This window comes from Copidosoma floridanum, unplaced genomic scaffold, assembly GCF_036245765.1.
Source record: "Copidosoma floridanum isolate Cflo_tuat_1 unplaced genomic scaffold, Cflo_Japanese_pri ptg000006l, whole genome shotgun sequence".
Classification (NCBI taxonomy): Eukaryota; Metazoa; Arthropoda; class Insecta; order Hymenoptera; family Encyrtidae; genus Copidosoma; species Copidosoma floridanum.
In genome coordinates, this window is record NW_028321883.1 from 28,563,223 (window position 1) to 28,590,611 (window position 27,389).

General features: G+C 33.6%; 3 protein-coding genes across 5 annotated transcripts; 1 reads left to right on the plus strand and 2 right to left on the minus strand.

The window, feature by feature from the left end:
• Positions 1-1,291: 1,291 nt before the first annotated feature.
• On the plus strand, positions 1,292-12,972 carry sit (stuck in traffic). Of its 2 annotated transcripts, none has more exons than XM_014353905.2 (7): positions 1,292-1,377; positions 1,890-2,363; positions 9,690-9,815; positions 10,452-10,723; positions 11,059-11,242; positions 11,550-11,665; positions 11,948-12,972. In XM_014353905.2, exons 3-7 carry the CDS (start codon positions 9,701-9,703, stop codon positions 12,326-12,328), a joined length of 1,068 nt encoding a protein of 355 aa, XP_014209391.2. In that variant the 5' UTR covers positions 1,292-1,377; positions 1,890-2,363; positions 9,690-9,700; the 3' UTR covers positions 12,329-12,972. The 2 variants fall into 2 exon arrangements, with proteins under 2 accessions (XP_014209391.2, XP_089454292.1); XM_089598166.1 differs by having other exon boundaries at positions 1,312-1,366.
• A 1,009-nt stretch (positions 12,973-13,981) lies between these two features.
• Positions 13,982-18,013, minus strand: bond (elongation of very long chain fatty acid james bond protein). The gene is made up of 7 exons (XM_014354068.2): positions 17,823-18,013; positions 16,788-16,919; positions 15,385-15,575; positions 15,069-15,152; positions 14,756-14,812; positions 14,434-14,676; positions 13,982-14,307 (listed from the first exon to the last, which is right to left on the minus strand). Exons 2-7 carry the CDS (start codon positions 16,846-16,848, stop codon positions 14,143-14,145), a joined length of 801 nt encoding a protein of 266 aa, XP_014209554.1. The 5' UTR covers positions 16,849-16,919; positions 17,823-18,013; the 3' UTR covers positions 13,982-14,142.
• A 2,532-nt stretch (positions 18,014-20,545) lies between these two features.
• LOC106640055 (very long chain fatty acid elongase 7) lies at positions 20,546-26,820 on the minus strand. 2 transcript variants are annotated; one of them, XM_023389989.2, is made up of 5 exons: positions 26,398-26,820; positions 25,322-25,512; positions 25,160-25,240; positions 24,786-24,969; positions 20,546-22,938 (listed from the first exon to the last, which is right to left on the minus strand). In XM_023389989.2, the coding sequence occupies exons 1-5, from the start codon at positions 26,456-26,458 to the stop codon at positions 22,610-22,612; spliced, it is 846 nt and encodes a 281-aa protein (XP_023245757.1). In that variant the 5' UTR covers positions 26,459-26,820; the 3' UTR covers positions 20,546-22,609. The 2 variants fall into 2 exon arrangements, with proteins under 2 accessions (XP_023245757.1, XP_014209417.1); XM_014353931.2 differs by lacking the exon at positions 26,398-26,820 and adding an exon at positions 25,625-25,777.
• Between the last annotated feature and the right edge of the window lie 569 nt (positions 26,821-27,389).

Sequence of the window (27,389 nt, forward strand, 5' to 3'; positions counted from 1 at the left end):
CGCTCGAATCCTAACTACATCTGATTCTCCTGATGAATCGGTTTCTCTCATTTTGAAAACTCGATGAAGATGTTAGTTTTTTCCATCGAATTATACGAAAATATTAATTTCATCTACTTATTTTTATTATGAGCATAGCTCGCTTGAAATATTACCGAATATATTCATTAGTCAAACAAACGAATGCGACAATTATCGAAAATGAAAGCACGTCATGTTATTTTGTTTTGTTAACGGCATCACTTTATTGCGTGTCTTAAAAAAGTTTTTTTTTTTCGTTTTATTTTCATCCCAGTATAATGTGCTCGTTTAAGAATCAACGAACTAATTGAATTGCAAAAGTTGGCTGAACGCACTTATGCTGTCGTCACTGTGCACCGATCAATTCGAGGCTTAATTGTCACCGAACGTAGTTATTATCAATTTTTTCCCATTTTTATTTTGCGTGGACAAACATCAGTTTGACCTCAAAGGTGAACTTTTTCAAGCTTAAGCGGAGAAAACAGTAGAAGTACAATGAAAAAGACGTACGCTAAAGTATAATCAAAGATTCGAGAAAATTTTTTTCTCAAACGTTTCGTCCAGCCCTGAAATAATTCACTACTATATGTGTACTTACGCCAGGGTCTGCGAAGGTTCAAGTAGCGGTATGAATGAGTCTAAAACTTTGAAGGTGGGCGTTTAAAGCTAGTTTTTTTACAGACAAGTAACCCATCGACATACAGAGCATTTTTATGGTACACAATTCCGTATACGTGCTCATCATAATATATACTACTGCTTCTGCTACTTGGGTTACAGCTATGCTAGTTGAATTTTTCTATACATTACCATGAATTCATGTAAAAGTAAAGGAAACCAAAAGTAAAGCAAATATTACTGAAATTGACAAGTCGCCTCTCATGCGTCCAATAACCATAAATAAATAGTTATAAATACAACCATGGCCAGTATATAATATACACTTAAAAATTGCACTCGACGATGGAAATGATTTAGAAGGGGAGCCAGTGATACCCATATCGGATGAATAACGATTATTATTTAAAATACGGATAACAAAGTTGTTTGGAGGGATTCACCTATCGAGTAATATATACGTACATATGACATAAAATTCGAGTCATTGAATCCCCTCTCCAGACTTACCCTTGGGGATATTGTCTTTTAGAGCGTGGACTGGACTGACCGGGCCCCACTTCTGCACGTATGTGAGCAAACGTGGAGTGTATACCATCACTGAGTTGAGCGCGCGGTGGAAAGAAAGGAGCGCGCGAACTGCCAAGAAAGCCTACTCGATGCTGGTCCGCGTTCTGGGGCCCCAGTAGTTATCGGGAGGCAGCCGACAGTGAGACGCGCGCCACCGGCAAGTACACTGTAATCCTTCTTCCTCTTTCGACTCATTCTTGTTTTTTTTTCCTTGTTTTTTTTTTTTTTTTTTTTTGCATCAAGTGCTTCTTCACCTTTATTTTCGAGGAGCGCTGCATGGTTTTCTTCTCATTCATTTATCCATACGTATGGTCATAGGGGTCAAGTTGCATACTAACTGCAACTGTTGGATCTCTGCGTGTTACGGGTGTTTTTTACAACGCAGCCGTGTATTTTTACAGCTGGGGGGAATTTTCGATGAATTTCGACAATACTTTCTCGTTGTGAGGATTTAAATTTAAATTCAAGGGGAGGGAAAATTTTACGCAAACATTGATTTTAAATTTGAAAGAGTAAAAAAAAGTGTTGCGCTCGTGCATGAAAGGTGTTAAGGGATCTTTGGGAAATTGAGAGAAAAACAAGTTATGGATATACTTAAACTTTATAAAAATGCCATCTCTCCCTCGTTCTCTCTGGCTAAAGCGCGTCTGACTGAGGCTCGCCTTTTCCACTTGTTCCAGTACTTTGGTCAAATCGTCACCATCAAACAACTAGTCCGTGACTTTTGTTCAAAGAAATACTCGGGAGCTTAGCTGGGAAGAAAAATAGCAAAGAGGTCGACAGTGAAAAAGACGGTGGGTGAGAAGACGAAACAGCCAGTTTTCCAGTTGTGGATGCCAACGGAACTGTCGCAACATCTTTTCAAGCTGTAAGGATTATTCGCGCAAACTTAAAATCGCATCGGTTAACAAATGCATTTTTGAACGATAATTAAAAAAAAAAAAAATACACGATGAGACCGATGAAGACAACGACAAAGGCGATGGAGGTGATGGCTACGACGACTACGATGACAGTCCTGTGACCATTTGTTTTTTCAAACTATAATAGTGAAGAAAGTTTTTCGAGTGCACGAGTGTAGATTGTCTCTTTGCCACATTGTTTCCCTCTACTTAATATTGTCTTCATTTTGTGATCGCCAAAGAAAAAGAAAAGTAAGTAAGAGGAGCCCGACTCCTTTTTGTGTCCTTAACATCAAAAGAAAAATCGATATTTTTCAACGTCTAAATACCTACATGATGCGCAGTAAATGCATCCAGATTCGATGTAGCAGTTGTTTATTGGCGTTCGATATTTAATTAATAATTTACAATATAGTAGGCAAATATTATGCACCATAAATTTTGGATTTGGTACTTTCGTGGATACTTATAAAAATAAATTATTAGTAAAAAAAATAACCATTCTCATAACGATTTATGAATGGTATTTTTACCAATTAATACGAATGCTTACAATGTGTTTTTAAAATAAAAGTTATGAAAGAAAATGTGAATGAGTATATAGAATGAAGGAGGGGGGGGGGAAGTAGAGCCGGTCTGTGATGTGTGGGAGTGTATGGTGACAATCTTGTCAGCGCGCTGAAAAATGAAAGTACAATTTTGCGATCGGCGTGCCTGTACGTGTGTCCGGACAGTCGGAAAGGGCCCGGCGAAAGTAGCGAGTGAGCACTACTGTGAAAAATACACGGAAAAAATGGAGAAAAACATTCGTTACGCTTGTGCGGTTATCGTAGCGTTGTTGCTGCTGCTGTTGTGCAACGCGAAAAAATGTCCATTGTATGACTAATATAATTTGAAATTTTACGGCGACTATTATTATTATAGGGAACATGCGTGTAGTATTGGATTCAAATTTATTGAAATTTAATCAACCTGACAGACTTTTGATACAATATCATTTCTGCTGATGACAATGAGCTAAACAAGTTATGTAACATAACTATACTGGGTAGCAAAATAATGAAACAGGGAACGTGGATAAAAAAATCTTCTTGTTAGAAAAAAAAAAAAAAAAAAAAAAAAAAAAAAATCAGACGCTCAAGACGTATAGACTGAGACTGAATAAAAAAATTTTAAAATACTAGGAAAAAATGGAAAAGCCCAGTTTCAGTTTTCTCCTTTTAATATACCCATAACAGTGCACGGACGCAAAGAGGAAAGGGGAAAGAGCGCTTTTGCGTGAATAACCAAAGCTGGTGTATCGTGAAGTGGATCGGTCGTCGCGTCGGTCTCCCGTGATATATATCTGCAACAGCTCTCTCTCTCATTCTTTTGGGCAGGCTATATACGTAGAAAATTATATTAGCGCTCAATTCTTACGGCTTCCGCGTCACGTTCTCTGATATACGTACATACACATGGTACATACAAATGCGTGGTGATACAGACTCGCTAATTTAGATAAACTCGTAATAACCAACACTCATATTATTTTGCTAAAAAAGCGAGATTACAAGATACGTGCGTACGGAAAGGGAAGTAAGATTTCATGTCAAGATTATTTAATACTTTTTATAATTTTCCAGGGAAGCTGAAGGGAAAAAATGCATAAAAAGAATATATCGTACTGTAGCTCCGACTGGGGAAGGAGCGCGAAGCGTCCGTCGTAATTCCAACCCAAATTTTTTAGTATGATAATAATAATATTAATAATAATAACAACATTAATAATGAAGATAATAATGAAAAATAATAATTATAATAAGAGAAACGAGAATACTGATCAGTAAGCTAAGATAAACGTCATAATTTGAATGTGGGGGAGGGGTTTGAATTTCCATTTGGTAAAATAAAGTTTTTTGTGATTGAAAATTATTCCTCAGCTAAATGGCTGTTCTTTGTAGAGGTTTGTCTTTCATGAAAGAGTCGTATGTTGAGAGAGATAAAAGAGACGCTGTGTAAAAGGTAGAGGAAACAAAGAAAAACAAAAAAATCAAGGGGATATTAAAATAGAGATCTGACATATTGTTAAGAGGGGTGCTAAAAAACAGAGATAAAAAAGAAATTGGTCCATAAAAAAAAAAAAAAAAAAAAAAAAAAAGATCGTAATCCTTTTACGATAACTCGAAAGAAATAATAATATCCTGTGAGCTCTTGTCTATATTTTATTCATGATTGTTCGTTCAGTTACTCGACTGTGATGGCTCGTTCGAATGTATTTCAATGTTTTCCTGTGTTTTTCTATTATGTAATGGTAAATAAGGATAGTTCGAACTCGGATACCATTACGTTTGCGAGAGATTAGATTGTTCTCGAAACTCTTTTCCTCATCTCTTTTTCCACTCGCTCGTATAAGACCAGCGTGCACTGTATTATGCTTTATTTGCATCAAACTCAAAATCCGTGAAATGCCACGGAAATTATTCTCCGGTTATTTGTTTAAGCCCTAATATTCTGGACTGGTGTCAAATTTTTTTTCATTAGTCGTTGCAAGTTTACGAGTCCCATCTGATGTGAGAATGTATTATGACAGTGGCAAGATTATTATGTACGTGATTTCAAAAATAATTTTATACGTATATGACTCCCAAAATTAAAAACAATTTTTCCTAGATACACCCTAGAGAAAAAAAGCAATTTTATATTTAACATGAACTGACTTCCAAAAGTTGAAACATTTTGTTTTTATTAAAGATATTTTTTCTAAAGCACCGATTTTTAGTAAAAAATGTTCGAAGTAATAAAAAAATATTTCTGAAACTTTTAACTCGAAAACTATTAGGTATGGATCTCACGAAAAAATCACGAAGGTTAATTTTTACCCGAGTAGCCTGAACAATGTGGAAAAATTATATTATTTTAAAAATAACATAAAGAATTTTTTTTTTTCTTTAATTGCCTCAAAATATAGTTGCACATATAATATGCACTGTCCACTTGCACCGCTGATCCTAACAGACTTATTACTATAAGTGTATCTCCGTACGAAAAAGATAGCTAAGAAATCGTAGTATAGGTCGTGTTTGCACGTTTGCTATTCATATTCATCAACTTTTCACAGGGAAATTTCCAAACGGTTGAAAAAAAACTAATAGAAAGGGAACATGTTACAGATAAAAAAATTTTCTGATCTCTCTTAACAAAAATGCACACGATATGTGCATTTAATCAGTTACAGGAGTTAGTCAGAAATGTGAAAATGATTGAAAAAATATTGGCATCTATTTATTCAGTTGTTAGAACGGTTACGTTAAAACATGAGAGCCATTCACAATACAGATTTCGAGAAAATAAAAGTCTTTTAAATGACTTTTTCATTACATAGGAGAGGAAGCGAGAGAGAGAGAGAGAGAGAGAGAGAGAATTGAATTGAATTGAATTTATTGTTAAGGAGCTAAGAGCAAAGCGCTCTTCATAGCTTGGCTCTTTACATATAATCAGAGAGAGAGATAGAGAGAGAACTCACATTTTCATTAAAAAAAAGTATTTGCTTTAAAGATAATTTTTCAAGGCTAACTTTCTGTTACATCGATAATTGCCGGTTGAAAAAGCCGCTTCTTTTCTCTCCTGTTTTTCTTCTCTACGATTACATCTCCTATTGGATTGAAGTTATGCCACAGTCAGCTATAAGGTAAAAAAACAATTTTCTTTTGTGAATGAATCTGCATGCGTCAATAATTTTTTAGTCAAATATATAATAAGCACAACAGAGATGTAAGAGGATCGTAAGATAATTCGGTGTCAGCTAATTCATAAAAATTTACATGCTTGTTTGGTGCGTACTTATGTGAATAAAATTCACTTTTTTTTCAAGAATAAATCGTTGCCGCAATAAATGTAAAACAACTCGTTGTTTTTGGCTCCATTCGCCTCAAGAGCCTTGGGTTGATTGCTTATACATTTTTTAACGCTTAGTTTACGGTGCTGGCAGAGGTGCGTCTAACGTGTTTTCAACCGAATGACAACGAAGTCAAACATATATGTATACTTATTGTCAAATTGACACTGGGCAAGTTCACGTAGACACATGAGCGATTCACGCAACTTATGCTGTCGGGTGGTTGCAAATCAGGACGAGAAAGTAAACATGCTATAAATCTTTCGTTGGAGCGCGAGAGAGTGCACAAGTAAAAAAAACCACCTTGAAAATTCCAAATATCGAGTCACCCTGGGATTCTAGGGCCTTGATTATTTGTTGCGTGGCGACAGCTATTAGAGCAGTAATTTCGCGACGTGGACGCGCTCAAGTTTTTTCCGCAATTTTCGAGGAAATCTCGGCGTGATGGAATTTTTTTGCTTCCGCTTCAGTTCTGTTGATGATTAAAATTTTTAATTCGAAGCTCCTGCGACATTCAAGATTAAAATTACAGTTAAAACCAATCAGGATTTTGATTAATTACATTTCTGCGTCACCATCACGTGGTAAGCATCGGGTTATTTTAAAAGTCCTCTGACACATTTTTTTTTCGAGACTCTTTCAAAATTCGGAATGTTCAAAAACGCCTATCGATAAATTCCCCCTCCCCTCCCATTGCATTGAATTTAGTTACAAAAAAGACAGCGATTATTTCTTCGCTAAAATAAAAAAAAATAAAAAATATAACACTACATAAAAAAATTGGAAAGAAGACGAACAAACAGGCAACGGGTAACGGTGCTCTTTACACAAGGCCTGTGCAACATGCAGTATACGATGAGCATAGCCCTATAAACGGAAAAAGCCTCGTGGTGGTGGACTATATTTACCATCATGGTAGAGAGGGTAGAGAGATGAGAAGAAGGTATCGCGATGGGGTTATCATTGGCGACAAAGAAAATGCATAAAAATTATTTCGACGTTTTACAGTTAGCAGTGGGGGAGGGAGGGGGCAATTTATCGATGGCACAAAAAAGCACGTCTACCGGTTCTCCTATAGCCTTATTTTTGAGACACGCATGATCCCTCCTCGGAGAAGACGATTCCCACCGACTGGGGCAACGTCCTACGTGTAACATCTATGATCTCCGGCAGCGTTATGTAGCCGTGGCGGAATGTATCATAACTGGAATCCAAAGGAGTAGCATGGCTTACTTGCAAACCGGTATCCAAGCGCGCGGGTCGTTCTTTCTCTTTTTCTGTCCCCATGAGGATAAGACCGAGCACGGGGAGGAGATCCAACAGACGGTTCAATGCATGACACACATTTCACGAAAGCAAAAGGAGGCTACCATCTACAAGCTTGTTCCGTTCCCATAACGCTTCTCTACCACTTCCTCCTCCTCCTCCTCCTCCTCTCCTTTTTCTCCGTAATTGTTATAACATACATTATCACCGTCATCTTATCATCCTTCTCTCTATCCACATACATATACCTATACCAATGCTACGACAATTACATTTGTACAACTTCCTTCACCCTCGTTACATAATATATTTAAATCCCCCTCCCCACGATCAGAGAGCAAGAGCAAGAGAGGATGAGGGGGCGGGGATTTGGTGGTAAGCAAAAGAATTTGGTAAAGTTTTGCTTATGATATCTTTGGAAAGAAAAAGAAAACTAAAAAATTTGTAATTATATCTTATGGCTCACAAATCGAGTGTATAGATCAGCATCCGGATCAATGATGATGATGATGATCATGATGATGAATAATTCATCATAGTTTATTTTAGTAATTTTTTGGGAAAGTAGGTATAGGTTGGGTCATTATTTTTTCATATTTATAGAGGTATGTGCTCACGCCTTACACGCTTAGCATCATTGAGGCTCAGAAAATTGCGAAATTCTAGCCTCCAGTCAACTTAGCAGCTATTCGAGTCGCTTAGCTGCCGTGAAGAATAATATGACATGGGAATCCTCAAAAGACTCGTAACTTCTCGCGATACGTGTACCCAAGTAGGGGAAAAATACAAGTGTTGTTGGAGAAAATTGGTTTTTATGTTTTTTCATACTTTCACTCATTTAAATACATTTAAAGTACGGGAAAAGAGGTTTTCCAGATTTTATATTAATTTACTTGTGAATCATCATTCACGAATAACAGTCACAAAATTTTCATATACACCTAAGTAGGTATCGACAATTAATTATTCATAGTTGAGGAAATGTTGTTTGAAAATTAACTATTTTTCTACATTTTAATGTGTATCCTATATGTTACTTGAAACTTTATGTCTTGTTTGAATAACATGTCATTTCTAATACTTTCCTTACTTATTCTATGTAATTAATCTCCTATAAGATTGTTTTTGCAATTATTTTATTTATTCGACTGAAAAATTTTCCCACGTATTTTTCAAATAATTTTCATCATGAGTATTATTTCGTAGTTAACACTTCACTAGTAAAAACAAGTAAAAACAATTTTTTTTTACTTTAATTTTAAGAGCGATAAATGGTTCAATTACTTTCGAAAAATATTTTGTACTTTTAACTATGATTTATTTAACAGTAAGAAATTTACTTTGGTTGACAAAATACTCAAAAATAATTGGAAGTTTGACTCAAAATTTTAGGACACGATGGCTCATTTATATTTAACATAAAAGTTGGTGAGTTGGGGGTACCTGGATAAAATGTAGAGGTACTTCAACCGATGATGAACATTTGTAAGTTAATGATTATTGTAAATCATGTTTAAATGAATTCTGGAAATTACCGGACTATGTATCCTTAATTTGATTGAATCTACGAGTAAAATTTGTCATATTACTCACAGCGATGAAATTTATTATATTACACATTTTGTGTATAATCTACTAAATTTGCATGAGCAAACACCTCTAATCGTTACTTAAAAAAAAAAAAAAATTCAAAGTGGCAATGGTAATGACGCTTAAAAACAAGTATTTGTTTGTAAAAAATAAGAAAAAAAAAAAAAAAAGAGCGCACCTCGACATAGTATATGCATGGTGCGCATAACGTGAAGCGATAAGCCACCTCTCGAGTGTAATTGCACCGAATCAAACACCATGAAGTAATATAGCGAGTATGCCCGAGTTAAGCGTTTTCCGCAGCTAACTGGAGAGCTAGCTCCAGGTATATGTAAACGATACATTGTAAGCGTGTGCTAAATACCGTTAGGTGTGTTCGAAATACTGTAAAATCAACGATCTACAAGGAATAATAGAACGCACGAGGCTGTAAGTATAGCTATTTACATCTATTATATGGCTATAAATATATTGTTGATGCATCTCGGAAATAGAAGTATATGTGTAGTTTGAAAATAAATTCTAGTGGCTATTTTTCTCATGTAGGTAAGCTCATAAACTCCGGTTGAATGAAATAAAAAGAAAAAAAAATCTACGTATAGAAGGTGAAAATTTGATTCGCGCGTTTCAGCTAATATACCTGTATTACTATGATTTAACAATGACAAAAACACCGACTACAATTATTTTTACGATTTATATAACTGACAATCCGATCTCGCGATCTACGCGTAATGGGATGTAAAGAAAGAAGAAGGAAAAAAAATGAGAGAAAGACTCGATGTTGCACAGAAATAAGTACATACAATTGGAAATCACCAAGATTTTCATTTTTTATTTTTCAGACTAATACAACATGGATACCACTAGCGTGCGCACCAGCGACTTTAACAATAGCAACCACAACAGCAACTACACGTCCACCAACTATATATTCAAATTGTACAATCATGTGTTCTGGGAACTGTCAGGTATAAAATTCGAGTGCATAATACAGTTATTATAAGAGTTGATCAATAAATCAAATTGTGTCTCATAACTTTGATACCTTTGATACTGGTACATTAAAACCATAAGACGATTGCCGGTGCCTGTATAAGGAAATCTACAAAAAACATTTATTTGTTTTTGTGTCCAATTTTTTAAACATTTTTTTTTTTTTTTTTTTTTTTTGGCACATTTTATACTCATAGTGTATATATGACATTCCAAATAAAGTAAGCCACATGTTAAGGTTGTACCTCAAAAATTTTTTTTAATAAATCGAAGACAAAAACGGGATATTTTATGTGGGTTTCCTCATACATCCATATTTTTTATATGATTGGACATGTTTATAGTATATTCAAATAGTGATAAAGTTGTTCTTGAACTTTTTGGTTTGATTCAAATTTTGAAATGTTTCTTGTAGTTTTTGTAATATAAAGGTCTTTTATGATGTTTTAGTACACGTTAATTAATGATGATTCACAAGAAAATAATTGATTAACTTGGAAAAAATCGAATGAGCTGAGAGCGATCGGAGGTCACCAGCTCCGTTCAATCGAGCCAAAATATGAATAGGTGCAGGTGTATGATAAATTTTTTAATAAAACTCGAAATTGCAGATCCTCGAACGAGGGACTGGTTCCTATTGTCATCACCAATTCCAGGAGCGGCGATACTCGCCTTTTATTTGTACTTTGTGCTGTCATGGGGACCCCGACAAATGCAGCACCGCAAACCCTTCGAGCTCAAAAAAACTCTAGTCATCTACAACTTTTTTCAAGTCGCACTCAGTTGTTGGATATTTTGGGAAGGTCTTGACGCCGCCTGGCTGCGCGACTACAGCTGGAAATGCCAGCCTGTTGACTTTTCCGAAACACCACACGCGCTCAGGGTAAGCCTTTTTTGCAAATACCTGCGTATATACTCTACAAGGTGTTGCTAAAAATTAAAATTTCCTCCCATTATCCAACACAAAGCCGTTACGCATTATTGTCATTTTCATTGTTATTGATATTATTATTATTACTATCTTTGTTTCATTCAAAAGTTACTTTTTTTCATTTTTTAATATCGTCAAATATCTATCGTAAATATTTCCATTGATTAAAGGTATGTTATTCATTTATTTTGTTGATAGTATCATAAGTACCTTATAAACTTTTCCTATTGCAATGATGTTGATTTAACTTTTGATTTTTCAATAATGTAATGTTGTGTGTGAAACAGGTCGCGAGGGGAGTTTATATTTATTTTCTAGCCAAACTCACGGAACTGCTCGATACGGTCTTTTTTGTGCTTCGCAAAAAAGACAAGCAAATCACATTCCTGCATATGTACCACCACACTGTGATGCCGATGGTATCATGGGGCGCATCGAAATATTATCCTGGGGGACATGGCACCTTCATTGGTACTTTTAGTTTTTTCATTTTGATCTGATTTATTCGTATAAACATGACACAATGACTTCATCATTCTCATATTTTATTATAATACTACTCCGTTACATTTCAATTATACAAAACAAGACAATTGACCATAGTTATAGTTAACAGTAAAATTAAACGCTTTAAGGTGACTGAGATGATAAAAAGTTTATGAAAATTAAAAATACATGTAATCGATTACACTAACTATAAATAGTTGTAAAGTAGTAAAAAAATTTATGAAATGTTTGTTGCTTAACTAAAATTTTTGTTCGTCTTTGTAATTCACAGGTGTCATAAATAGCTTTGTGCATATTATAATGTACACGTACTACATGCTGTCTGCAATTGGACCTCAATTTCAAAAGTACGTTTGGTGGAAAAAGTACATTACGGCTCTGCAAATGGTAACTATTTCATTTATTCAATATGTTTGTCTGTTATATTTTGTGTGCGTATGAGCATATATTATGCAATCAAGGAGTCATGATTTTTGGCAAATACTTAGAAAAAAAATGAATTATGGAAAAAAAAAAAAAAAAAAAATTTACTGCTTACTAAAATTGATATGCAATTAAAAAAAAAAAATAGAATAACGTGGGATCTTATGCAAAACAATGTAATTATCTGTTATAATGATAAATGGTTTAAAAATTAATTGAAACTAATGCAAAACAATATTATTTCAGGGCCAGTTTTGCCTGACTTTCTTGCACAGCCTACAGTTGCTTTGGCAGAAGTGCGAGTATCCACGATGGTCTTTGATCATAATCCTCCCAAACGCCATATTTTTCTACCTTCTTTTTTCCGAGTTCTACAACAAGGCATACGTGGATGCAAAGAAAAAGGAAAAAAAATTGAAAAAGAGTCATAAAGGAGAGGAAGAAGAGAAGGACTCCGATAACGATAACAATGACGACAAGAGCTGTCCAAAGCCGCATATGACGAGCAATGGCACCGCCTGTAACAAAAGCAATAGTCACGCGATAAACGGAAAGGTACATAATGAGAATTATGTGCCTAATGGTACGAAGTTGGTTACTAAAAACGGAAAATCAAAATTGTCTTGAAGCTCTCATTTTGACTAAATGTCCCAGTACTACCGTTTCTTTCACTATCTATGTATTGTTTAAATCCACTAATTGATTGATACGATTGCATGAGAGTAAACTGCAAGCAAATTCAAGTAATGCTCTGTAAATAAGAAACGTGAATAATTGCAATCATACATTCCGTGGATGCGCGTTGTATTGCATACAGAGAGGATCCGATGGTTTTTCTCGAAATTTCTATCTTTGATGGAAATGAAGAGCTTATAATTTTTTTTAATGTTATTTTATATGTAAGAATTATCAGCGTCGTGCGAAGAAACGAGTACGCGAGTTAAGTTACTTTTCTTGTAATGAAACGTAAATGCCAGACATCTTGAATTTCAAACATTTTCGCATAGAAACCTTGTTGTTTAAATTTTATTTGGCTTACTCGACGTACTGTGATAAAGTTATTAGAGTTTTTATAACATGTAAATTTGATTCATATCTTAAATATCAAGTTTATTTTAAACAGCTTCAGCTAGAAATAAAAAGAAAAAGTGCATTTTTAGATTATTCATTAGTTTGTAAAGAATACCGAGCGTTAAGGGTGAGATGATTTTTGTAAAGTAAAAAGTAAATTAATAAAAATGATACGGATGTAACAAAACAACGACAAAAATTTTTTTGTACAATTTCGTAAAATTTAGTAAAATTTAAAGAGTTGGGTACTATTACGATGTCTTTATATATATGCTTTAACGGCAAAGAAAAACGAGTTTTAGTTACCGTGATAAAATTTCTTTTCGCAAGTTTTGTACACCACAATGATTATGGTATTTACTTAGGATATTAAAATGTCTTTTTCGATAAGTAATTATAATTGATGTATGCTCATGTACACCGATACCGGGCTCGCATGCAATTTCGAGGTTCCAAACAGCTTTGTCACGTCTCAGTATATCCGTCTTGCTTTACGTAACGCAAGAAAGATTTTTTAGGTCTTGCTATTGTCATGAAAGTAATATTTTATGAACGAAATTTATTATTAATATAATAATACATCATATGGATACTTGAATAAAAAATACAGAGAGGATACGTGAATTCTCAGAGATGCTGTAAACAATGTTTTTCAGGCATTAACTTTGTTATATTTTGTACGTAGAATACATTGAGACTTCTCATACAACTGTAAGATTTATCCTTTTTATTTGTTAAAACCACGATTATCTTATTAAATTTTTATTTTTTAATGTTAAATCGTATGATATACATGTATGCGTATATATTTTCCGTGAAATGTGAATAATGTAAATTTTTAAAAAATCAATATTTTCTATTCGTAATGTAAACTTGAAAATTTATTAGGCTACAATAGATTTGTTCTTTTCACTAACAAATTTTTATTAATCATACAATTAAAAAAACAAATATACATATTTATACATCATAAAATATTTGTAGTGTGTGTACTAGAGTTATCCACCATCAATTATGAGATTTAATTTTCAGGAATCACAAAAAATATAATACATGGAATGATACGCATTTTTGAAGCTTATAAAATAAAATTTGTGTAAAAAATGTATCTCAACTTGAAAAAATTATTATGGAAATTCTTCATAGCATTAAAGTTACTCGAAGGAACTAACTTTTAAACTATAAGTATGATTACAAAGACTGTAACCGATCAATCTACAATTATTTTTTTGACACTTAACAAATAACAATTAACATAACAATTACATTTTATGAAATAGTTGAATACAACGGGAGATAAAAATGTGGTATCATGAAATGTACAGTAAACAAAATTAGTGATCATTGCAATCGTGACTCTAAAAAAAGGTTTATTGTAGTTTCTTAGGCTTGGTGTAGGCTTTTCTGTAAAAATTGCTAAATAAATAAAGAAAAATGATGACGTGCGTCAAAAAGAAGTACGTAAGCGCTTTCGGCATACGGCAGTCTGTTGTAAGCGTGAACATGAGGTAAGTGAGCATTATGCCAAACTGGATCTAAAGAAGACAAAAATCGATTTTTAATTATTCAGAATTTTTTTTTTTTTCATAATAGTGCGCACGTGATCGTACACGCATGAATGTAAACATATGCATATATATTTATGCATATGCGTGTCATACCAGTTGTAACCAGGTCATGTATTTCTTCCACCAGAGGTACTTTCTATATTCGGGTCCAAGAGCGGCTATCATGTAATACGAGTACATGACTATGTGGACAAATGAATTGAGGAAACCTATGACGACGCCTTGCTCACCGGGCAAAAATTTCAGATAGCACCAAGAAAAGAAGGCTGTAATTGTGTGATGGTACACGTGCAAAAACGACACCTGATTAAATTTCTTGCGCAGAACAAAAAATACCTGTTAAAATGAAATTCGATGAAAAAAATCTTTCCAGCATAGTCATCGACATAATATCTCTTTAATTTTTCATACTTACGGTATCTAACAATTCAGTGATTTTCGCAAAAAAGTACCACCAGCCTGCAGCTGAAATCTAAGTATCGTATTAGCCATCATTATCAATTTAGCAAGTACGAATAAGATATATTCGGAATTAGATAATTTATTTATCAAATCCTGCAACTACAATCAATTTTAATCGTCACATGACCTCAGTATCTTTAACGGCAATGCATCAATTTAACGCAAACAACCCCAGGTAATAGTATAATTGACAAGTTCACACTAAATTCAGATTGTGGAAAGTGGAAAAAAAAGAAATCTATAAAAATGATTAAGAAATGGCTTACCGAAGTATTGAGCTTGCTGTTTACCGGAAGTTTATTGTTACACGTGTCGGTGGTCAGAACGCCCAGAAGGTGAATGTTGAACACCTGTACGTAAAAGTGAAAAAAAATTATGATGAAGAAAAAAAAGCAGTTTTCGCACTTGGTGCGCATCCAACCAGGGCATGCACACGGAGTTCTGGTGCTTTTTCTGGTGAGATACACACCAGGTACGAAAACTGCTATTAGTTTTCGATGAATAGTTAGCCAATAGATACCTAAGCTATTTGGAGGAAATGGAATAAGGTAACTCTTAAAAAGTGTAGGAGAGAGGAATTACCTGTTTCGTCAGCCAAATGTTAAAGATTACTTGAAACGCGTTGTACAGTATTATAATGCTCTTGAGTTCGTAGGCTGATCTTTTTTCCATCATCTTTGGGCCGATCTTTAGGACAAAGCTCAAGTATGCGATGACTATGAGCAGCACCGGTGTTGGCGAGCCCATAAACAGCCAAGAGTCGATTTCTGGATCTATCAAGTACCAATTTATGCAACTTGGGTTGTTTGATTCCTATACATTGATTTATTTATTTCTTTACGTATTGACTCGTAAGATACGTAGCCTTTTCGTTGATTATGCTTTTTCATCGAAGCAAACATTTTTCACAATAAAACCAATTGTTTATCGGTGAGCGCGAGTTGTTCATAAAACATATTGAGTATTTTCACCTCGGTATGATAAATAATTAGTTTTGCAATATTTTGACTTATTTTTCTCTCGTGTTGGCACTAAAGAATTTTCAAATCAAACTGATCGGAGGCAACGATGTGGTAAACAGTTTTTCAAATAAATCAGAGATTTGGAAATAATGTGACATTAAGATGGAATTTTTCTTAATAAAACCTGGATCGTAAGAACGGTGATTCGAAAATGAAGAGACAGATTTACAATATTTGTATTATGCAAACACTGTCCTGAAATTTTTAAATTCTGCATTTGCTTTAAAATATTATTGAAACTGGGATGTGTTTTTAAATACATTTCTATACTTAGTAAAGAAGCAGTTGTGTTGAGAGCTTCAAGAGAATAGTTAACATTTTACTGATGATGAAAATAATAATAATAATAATAATTTTGTTTGTAACAATCGGTATTTGTAATGTAGCGTGCACAATATTTTCGCACAGTTGACTCGGAGATATTATATCTTCAAGCATATGTTCGAATAAAAAAAAATGGATTGCACCCATTCTGTTCATGATTTCACGAAATCTCACGATACTCGCAGTAATTATAAATTCTAAAACGATGATGTTGCATCCAGGTAAGCGGTAAAAACGTTATTGTCCGTTGTTAATTCGAGATCGAGGCTAATAAATTTTAATGCAAGTAAACGCAATCGATGTGCAAACACCAGAAGCGATAAATATATCACGGCCCTCCTTACGGAATGGCTATTCAAGCGGGTGAATAAGCCTTGCTTTTGGTTCCCAAGTAAATGATGAATGAAAAGAAGGGGCGAGAGAGGGGAGAGGGAAATTGAGGGTGAGACCGTTTTGCTACATTGTTGGTCACGTTGTACCAATACTTAAATTGACTCTTTTTAGTGCAGTAATTTTGCAATTTCTGCGCCACAGTACATGTATTTGTCACTGGTGACGTTGGAAACGCATTATAAAATAAAATTATGTTTATATATTAGCAGGTGTTGCCAATTGATGCCTTGATCAAAAATGTCTCACCTTTGCTGGTTTCCAGAAACTCGTTGTAATTACTAAAGACGTGCTTTATTATACTCGCCATATTTTCTTCTCTTAAGTGTCGTTATTGTTGTTTAGTAGTGATGTTTTTCATCAGCCAACAGGGACGTATTCCTATGTAAAAAAAAAAAAAAAAAAAAATGAGTACCAATTATTTAGACATATTATACTGCTAATTTAATCAAGCGATAAATAAAGAGAACGAAAATTCGGATTAACGATAGGTCGTTGCCGATGATGGTTACATTTTTTTTAAACAAAACAAACGGAGTTAATCAGCATCAACACAAAATTGGCCAAATTTTATAATCGCTACGTGGAAATGTTTTTAAAAAATTTACCAAACATTAATAATTTTTTTACATGTTTCTTAATTTACAAAAATAAAAATTCATCCCGCACGTGTATACATGTAACCGTAAAAATTATTTCGACGAGCGCATTGCTTGTTCACTGATAATAGGTTTCCGTTCTACTTTTGACCAATGTTTCTTTTTTTTTAATTGTAGTACATATGTTTTTTTTTACATAAATACCCGGTAGTATTACGATGATAATTGAAAAGAACGAATTACAACTTATTGCAAAAATATTTGGTTGCTGTTTTTACAGTATCACAATACGTAGAAATCTCTGTGGCGTTAAAAAAAGCCCTTCGTATAGTAAAAAAATCAATAGTTCTTCTTTCTTTGCTCTCACTGATAAATTAAAATAAATTTCAGTATTCCACTGTCCCAAGTTAAAGTCCGACAATCGTAGAATGCACATGCAAGTGTCGAGGCCTGGTATGTATTGAAAAACAGCAACGTTTGATGAAAAAAATGACACGTAAACTGTACGAACAGCGCGGTGATATTAATCGGCAATAATGTCTCAACAGTGTTGTCACAGCAAGTGCAACGGTTACCTTTTATTGTGGTTTGGATCTATTTTTTAATTATTTAAGTAACTTTTACCGCGGCAATACTTTTATATAAATTTGTCAGAAATATCATTATTAAGAATTCACCAAAATACCTGTAAATGTATGTATGAGCAGAAGCGGCCACCGATGGAATACAGTTAACGATAGAGCCGCAGCAGTCCTCGTTCGTATGAAGAGCAGCTGGTGCACTCCCGGTGACCGACGCGAGAGCGTATCAAAAACTAAATTTTTTTTTTAAAATACCCTAGCCACGCAGGAGCTCACTGCCACGAAAGTGTATGAGTGTAGATACTCTGACGTGTTTTCGGTCAAGCCATCGAGAAGAAGGAGGGCTTTCCATAATCCTTACTACCCATCCCCACCAGATTTTTTTTTTTTTTTTTTTTCATTTCGTGTGTACGTTGTCTTTTCAAAGCGAGCGCCACTCGTCGCTTCCGCGCGTTGCGTCAATATATGGGTTATTTTACAAAAACCGGTGTACTCTGTGTACAGAGCCACCGATAACAATAACGCATTATTTCATTATTTGACGCTAGAACTGTAAACAAATATTTTCAAGAAATTTTTTTAGATATGACGTGTGTTCGGTGAACTGGTGTAAGAAAATACAGGCTAAAATGTCATCATGGTGAGCATTCGCGTTTAAAAAAAATTTTTTTAGCGGTATGTGGAGTCGGAATGTTATCAAGTTAAACCTTTTTTTCCGTTTAGTGGGCATCAAAAAATTTTTTGATGGAGAGCTACTTTTCTCGTACTTGAGTAAAATCAAAAAGTATTTTTAAATTAATTAGTGACGCGACGTTTTAATCATGTTATAGTTTTCGAGACTCTCAAATTGCAGACAGCGAATATCTTTGTCAGCTTTTGGATGATACTCGAATAGAACCGATCGATTCTTATTCTAATAATGTTGAGTGAATCGTCTTATTTTTTGCTTTTCAGAAAATCCGGAACGAAATTGCGGAACGAGAGGGAGTGGGGTTATTAATTTACGATAAAATAATCGGTCGTAAACTCGACCACCTCGGTTTGGTTAAAAATCATCGATTTGACGGAAATTGTGTATAACAAGGGTGCATAACTAAATCCTCACTTTTGCTTAGGAGTCGTAGCCTCGGTGTCATTTTATCGGTACTGTAACCATGATCATAGCGAATAGCCCATTTTTATTGCACATATGTTACAAAAAAAGTGCATCCAATTAAACAAGGAACTTTTCAACATTGTTACAATAGACTCGGGCTCAAAAGTCTTTGCACGACAAAGGAATCGTTGATGTTTGCTTCAGAAGTATGGTAGCCAAGTTAAAAAAAAACCCTTGTATAGCATGTTCGTGGCAACGATACGCGTGCAATTCGACACATTTTTTGCTTTATCTTCGTGAGTCTGTATTATACATACCTATAGGTACTGTTTCATTTAACGAACAAGTTTCCTGAATAATGAAATACTTGGACTACACAGAAGGTTTGGATAAGATAGAGGCTTTAAATATTTTAGTCTAATGCCATAATTGGACACTAATTTATTTCATGCGTTTGACAGACTACTAAAATTATACAAAAATTTACTTTAACATTGTTTCGTTATAATTGACGCAATAATCTTTATGCTCAGTATCGGCAACTATTCAATTATTTTTTTAATTTTCTTAAATTTCGGGTTGAACATGATAAGTACTCGTATAATTTTTACAAAATATTTTCAATATAATATAAAAACAATATTTAACTATGTTGGTTGCAACTAGAACAATTAAGAAACAACAATGAAGAACAACGCCGAAACTCCACTCGAGCAGCAAGTGACAGCTATTTCCGAACTAGACCAATAAAAAAAAAAAAATTGTTTAAATGTTCGGGTCGTAAGAAGTCCTAGCAAAGCTGAGCATTATTGTACCAGCGCATCAACGCCTTTGATTGTTTGAACTGATAAATTAATCATCATCACGAAATCAAATGGGACAAAAATACATTTACTTTTCAGTCATGCTAAAACATTTGAAATAAAAAATCTTCATTTACACTGCAGCGAGAAATTTCTGCTGTTGTAGTAAAGTACTTTCCGTATTATCCGTTAAGTTTTAACTAATGATCCTCATATCCTTAAACGGTACCTCAGCAGAGTTTAGTGGCTTTCGTCCCCCGAAGATACATTTATTTCCAATCCGCCGGCCTATGTGGAATCCGAGTTTTATGCAGCGAGAAGAAAAAACCGGCTGCTGCTGCTATTGCTACGTAGTACGTACAAACATGCATATGTATATACACAACCCACGTCGGCGTATAGAGAGAGAGAGAGAGAGAAAAGGAGAAGGAGAGTAACGGCACTGGGCTAGCAAGCCAAACGGGATTTGTTATAGGCAAACAATGATGGAGTGAGACCAAAAAATCTAAGACGATTTGGCTGCGAAGAGGATATATATATTATCTACGGTCACGACTTACTTGTGAGCATTACTTTGCCGCTGCCGCCGTTCCTTTCGGATGTAGACGCGCGCGTGCAGAAGAACCGTACCTAGGGTAGTGTACAACTCTCGGATAACCAGGGTCGCGAATCACTATAGTACAAAGCCGGTTTCTTGATTATTTTATTGGGTTCTCGCCGAGCCGACTTTGGAGTCACTTACCGGGGATCATTGAATTTTACACATAATTTAGTGGCTGAAAACATGGTTGTGCCACGATTGATAATTAGATGATTGGAATGTCGTCGCGTTCGTTTTAGTCATAGGCTGAAAACAGTTTGGCCCTCCAAGCTTTAAAATGAATAAATTTCCGTTCGAAGTTGAATGAAAAAATTAAAGAAAAAATAATGCGGCTGTAAACACTTTAATCATAATATCTTACGTTACGATATTGTATAAGCATATAGAGATTTCTCTGCCAATTCAAATCAAACTAATCTTCAAGAAAATTCAAGCAACCAAGTTTTGAAAAGCCTTGTTACGATTTTATCATTCATCATCTGTATTAATACACTTTTACAGTACAGTTCAAAATTTGTTTGGACCAAAAAGTCAATATGAAATTTAAGATTATAAAGAAGATCAATACTGAAGATTGAATAGATCAACAAATTCTTAAAAATATTTTTTTTAATACATTTTTTTTTTCTTTTCATTTTTATTGCCCAACAGGCGGTATAAAAATTTTTATCGTTACACATACTACAGTCGTTAACTCGAAGATGTAATAAATCCTGAATGTAATTATAATATCGATCTTTTTAAATGTGTTCTTTACACAACTTTTTCAACAAGGACGTATGTATCATGTAGTCAAGAAAATGTTATGATTTGATTTACATTTTACTTGACAATGAAACGATCCTTTCCAGAAACATAAGCTCTACAAAATCATTAACATTATTAATAATAAAAATACTTATCATTAAAAATCGTATTTTCATCTGATTTTTCTTTAATAAAAATTTTTCGTTCATTAGTTGAACTTACAGATATTTGAAACTTAATGATCATGTACAAGAACTAGAATATAATATAAGCATCATGTATTTAAACAAAATGTTGGCTGCAAGTATTATGTGGCACTTGCAATAACCTTTTTTTTCATCATTTGGTACATTATAAGCAAATTAATATTGCTAAAGACTTTTAAATGATCTCAGAACAACATCATGTATCAGCAAGGCACTTAGATTTTGTAAAAATATTTGCAAACACTACATACTGTACATAGAAGTGCTCCTCAGTACTTATTTTGTGTTAGGTAAAATTTTTTTCATGTCTCAGCACTTATAATTTCTCAGTATCAAAAATAAAATATTTAACAATAAAGAAATTCGTTATGTACCAAATTTCTTTCCTTTTTTGGCATTTTCTGCAATTTGTACATATTGCATATCTGAGACAATAATTATAACAATAACAATAATGATAATAATTATAATAGTCATAGTAATAAAAAATAGTGATAACAGAAATATTAACTGTATAAACAACAAATATATGGCACTACGATTTTAGAAAAAATTTTTTTGTAAATTGAATTGACCCTAAATCCTCGGATGAAGATACGTGGATTTTATAAGGTGCATTATTTGTACGTAGCACTAAATTTTAAAATTATAATGAACCCGTCTGTTGTTATTAAATAATATTGAGATATCAAAGTACGAAAAATGGGTACCTTATAACTTAAAAAAAAATTATTACATACAATTCGTAATTTTACATCTTTACACATTTCAAAATGGAAACAATCTCTCTTATAGTATAGGAATTTTTTTTTAGATATTTTTTTGATTTCCATTCTACGAAGCTTAACTTCTTGAACAATTTGAGATAGTTATTTTCGTCATTATTACGAGTAAAGTTTTTTAAAAATATATTATTGAAGACTCCACACAAAATCGTTTAAGGAACAGCAATTTTGTAAAATAATTTGTTTCCAACTTATAAAGTACCACATTTTCGTACCATAGTATCTCATTCTTATTAAATGACTACTCTATTAGAATTTTTAAATTTAGTGCACATACAGATAGTAAACCTCTTCAGCGATTTTAAAATTTTTCTGCACACCTTAGAAAAGTGACTTGATCAAGATTGGTAACAAAAATTGATGATTCTCTGCTTTATCAACGATTAAGACTTTGTATTATCCTCTGGTTGTAATTACAATATAAAAATTACCAGTTTTTTTGATATTAGGCAATACATCAAGCTACTTTACAAAAGCTTTCATCTCATACAATTTTGTCTAAAAAATTATAAACTTTTTTTCGTAAAAAGTTTATCGAAGGTCTTCTTATGTAAGAGCCTTCGAAGGTAATGTCTTTTGCGTTTGGAGCGCGGAACAGTAAATATCCATCTCCACAGTTACATTTAATTACAGTATGTAAATAAGCCCAACGTTTATTGGGTCTTAGTTTTGCCGTTAGAAGTTTCAACATAGGCTCGGCCGTTAACTGTTAACTTCTTGTTCGGCTTTTTAACGTAAGTTTTGTAGTAAAAATCACCAAAAAGTACGATCATAAAGAGATTCTGGGGAATAAATACGAGCACTGGCCACAGAGGGAAGCCACAGTCTCGGAAGAAAAGTTGCGAGAAGTGGACGAGAATTAGGAAAAACTGGAACAACTGCAGCTGCGTTATATATTTCTTCCACCAAGGTTTGGTGATTCTCAGCGACATTATGAGGTAATGCGAGTACATGACCATATGGACGAATGCATTCACTAAACCTGCAATGATTTTTTTTTATTAGTAATGATGATTATGATAATGATGATAAAATGAGAAGTAATGACAATTTTTATAATAACTAAATACGTTTTTACACGTCAACGATAAGCCATTGATTACTTTTACTAGCCATGAAATTAATTATGTAAGTGGAAACAGCTGAAATTTTAAATGCAGTTAAATAAAAATTAAACAAAAAATCACGAATTTTATATAAATATATATTTATTTAATTTATAGAATTTTAAATAAATATTGACCAAAAAACGAGATTTGTAGTTCATAAGTAACGAATGTATATATTTCACTGCATAAATACAAACTATTAGAGATTCCAAGTACTTAATTATTTGAATATTCAGGCGGCTCTTTAGCATACACCAATGCAATAGGCAGTCGAAACAATTTATTATACTTTTCAATTGATAAGTGTTTTTCAAATTTAGATTATGTAAGATGTAACCAAAACCGATTGGACAAAGCAGCAGTAAAATTCTAATAGAAGCAAAAAAAAAATTGTATCAAAACTTGTGTAAGTTAAAAGTCATGGAACATAAATTACAACGTTAACAATATAATTAGCGATCGGTGTATTGAAAACAATGATTGTGTAATAGCAGTAAAAACTTTAATTCTTAATTTTAAAAGTAATTCAAAGTATTAAGTAAATCATTTGAGAAATAGAAAAAAGAAATCGATTCGGTTTTATGTGAATTAAAAAAATTCCATGAGCTCAATCGGATTCTTATTCTGAACGTTTTCTTCCACTCGATGTAAAGTGGTGAAGCAGAATTAATCGATTTGATTATAAAAAACCGCTAAAGTCAAGTTTTCTCGAAAGCTATTGACGCCACAATCATTATAAAAATTGAAGTTATAACATGAAAAAACTCAATAATCTTCCTCGTCATGTTTGTCACAAAATTAAAAGAGCACCACTGAACTTGCACGTGCGTATGAGCGAACAGATGAGTAGCTAAGAGAAAAAAAAGAAGGTTTCATGTAGCTTAACACTTTCAGTGCCTGTGCTAAAACAATGAAATTTTGATTTCTTTTGTAACGGTATTGTTTACGTCAGAAAAATGGAAGCCGATCTAATGGTGTATTATTCATGAAAGCTGTCAATACTTTATACATGGTGATTGATCGAGAAAAATTTCTGATCTCGAAGCAAGTTAAATTTGAACCACTTTTTTGATGAATAAAAGTTACGATTAGCATTAACAGTTCAAATATACTTTATTATATGTAATCAATTCTCAAAGTTTCGGTTGATATCCTATACATTTTTCAAGCACAAAAAAAAAAACTAGAAATAATCATTATTACGTATCTGACTTCTCTATCTAATGATAATCATAATAATAATAATAATAAAGAAAAAAAAAAAATAAACATAAGAGTTTTAGCAGTATTGCACTTGAAAAAAGTTGTATAAAATAGCAACCGAACGTTGCGAATTAGGTACACGTAAATACAGTATATTTAAACAGCTGAAGTCAGTAGTTGCTGATTTATTTATTAAAATAGTTTGACATGCTGTTTGTTGATTCAAAAAATATGGAATTAAACAATTTTTACTTAAAAAATTACTTTTTTGTATATTCGAGCATCAAAGACTTTTTTGAAAACTAAATAAATGAACATAAAAATACTTAATAAAAGTTAAAAATAGTAAAAAAATAAGATATCACGTTGGAGTGAATGGAATAAACATACAGTAAATAAACAACATTAAATATTACGCAAGACTATGTTTCCAAGCTACATAAAAAGTTATGCATGAAAAAATGAGAGATCTGGAATAAATGAGATTCTATAAAAATTTATTGATTACTTGTCTTACCTAGAAACGTGATATGGCCTCCTGGAACATATTTAACGCCACCCCAGCCACCCATAACCATACCAGCATGATGATATACGTGAAGAAATGAGATTTGATTATCTTTTTTCCTAAGAACGAAAAAGACTGTATCCAAGAGATCGAGGATTTTTAGTATGAAATACAAGTACACCGTGGAAGCCACCTAAAACAAAAAGGTTGACTTACGTTATTGTCTCCGTACAAAAAATTTACAAAAATTATTCATTGAATAAATTGTTTTTAACATAATAATTTGTATTCAAAATATTATTCATCAACTGATTGTGAAAATAAAAAAAAATAAATAAATAAAAAAATAAAAATGACCACAAGTTTTTAGCTATTGTAATTACCTCGATGGCTTTTGGACTATTCGAATAGTCAATCGGTTCACATGTGTAGTTGTAGTCTTTTAACCATGCCAATACTAAAGCCTATGATAAATTAAGAGAAGAAGTATAGAATTATACTCACGAATGTCGAAAACAAATAACAATATTTACAAAGATACTTACTTTATAGAATAAATAACTATTTAATATGATTTGTACAAGGTCATATATTTGCATGACCCTATCTAAATTCATCGGCTTTCTCTTGGCCATAATGCTGGGGCCGAGCCTGTATATAAAGTGCAAGTAAATTCCTATGATGGCTAGGCCCGGCCATGGTGAACCAATCATGAACCAATTGTTCGTCCTAGAATCTAAAACGTGAGAAGGTGAATGTTGAGGGTTAAATGTTTTTTCAATTTTCTTGTTATTTAAGCCAGTTTTATCCGTGTATTTTATACAAAAGATTTGAAACAGAGCTTTTACCCGGCATTATTTACTGTGCATGATAAGCGCAGCAGATGCATTAAAAGAATATTAAAACATTTAATCCAAGGACTTATTTATTTTTAAAAAACTTTTCACAATTTACGAGTCAAGGAGCATTTTTTTCCGATAGAAGATTAACTATGAAAAATTAGATGGTATTAATAATAATAATTATTATTATAATAATAATAATAATAATAATAATAATAATAATAATAATAATAATAATAATGAGAATAATTATCAAGAGAAGGCTGAAGATGTGTAGCTGACAAACCGATGAATTTAACATTGAGACTTATAACTCGCGTTGACGTAAATGGAAATCGGTAACAAAAATTAACATGTTTGTGAATATCAAATAGTGTGATTGAATCAGTTCACAAAAAATTGTGTAAGCCGATGCATTTATTTGCACACGTAAATAGCAGTATTTTTATGATTCCGGGGTCGAATAATGCTTTTTTGAGTAAAATGAACACTTGTTTTGCTGAGTACGTACGTATTAAAAAAAAAAAAGAGATTCAGATTTAAAGTTTGAATTTCTATGAGTGATAAACATTTAGATGCTGTTGAGCGACAATATTTGTAATGACCCATTAGCGTAAAGGAAATGTTCCAAAAATAATTATATGTGCAATAATAAATCAGTGAGTGCAGTTTTGCTCGAAATTTTCATTGCACAAATTTTAGCATCATTATTGGAGCCAATAGTAATCCGAACTTGGAAAGTTAGTAAGTAAAAGAGTAAATGATGCCAATAAGCGTACCTGCAAGCTCCTCGTTGATAAATCGGTAGCCCCGCATCATCGCTCGGATTATCGTAGCCATGCTTCTTGCTTGCGATGTCTAACTAATCGTTTGTACGGATATACCTGTATGTACAAATGCACCCTATGTATATCCCGTCTTCTTCGTTGCACTTATTTCACTTGCGACTTCATAAACAATATCCACGGTGTCTTTCGAGCACACGCTTATTATTTAATATAATGCGCCTGTCTGCCTATCAATCTATGCGATTATCTTCGTATATCCAAATGACTGGTATCGGTGGAGTTACAACGACCAGATCGATCGCGTCTCGGGGATCATCCCCAAAGATGTACGTCTCAAGGTAGGGCAAAAGTCGGCAAAGAAATTGTTTAATTCGTCAGTTTTGATACACTTTTTTTTAAGCGAGGGGTGAATAAAAGAGAGGTACACACAAGAGAGAGAGAGAGAGAGAGAGAGAGAGAGAGAAGCCCACCGACCCACCCAGCCACCGCGAAGAACCAACAAGAACTGTTACCTTCGATTTCTTCGCCCCATCAATCCAATCGAGTCAGTGGCTTAAACTTGGAGGTGCGAGTCGTTTTTTTGTCTCCCTCCCTCTCTTGCTTTGACAACGACGTCGTCGGCTATATTCTATCTATCATTTCCTGTACCGTAGGCGAATGAAGTGAGAAAAAGAAAAGAAAAAAAAAGAGAGAGAGAGAGAGAAATGGTCTCTCCTCGTTAGCGCTTGTATGCAATGCTTGCGGAGTTCAGCTGATGTGGTTTAAGGAATCGTCATTGTCACCCACGACCGCTCGACCCTATGAGCCCCCGATTCCAAAAGGTTACAATATACACTATTAGGCTTTTACTCAATGAACTTACGTAGCTCTGCTTGGTAAACAATGAGAAACTTGAGTTCGAGGGGTTGTTGGATCATTGCACATTGAGCCAGTACAGTTTTAGCTGAACGGTCGTGCATGATGCCGATGCATCCATATCTTAC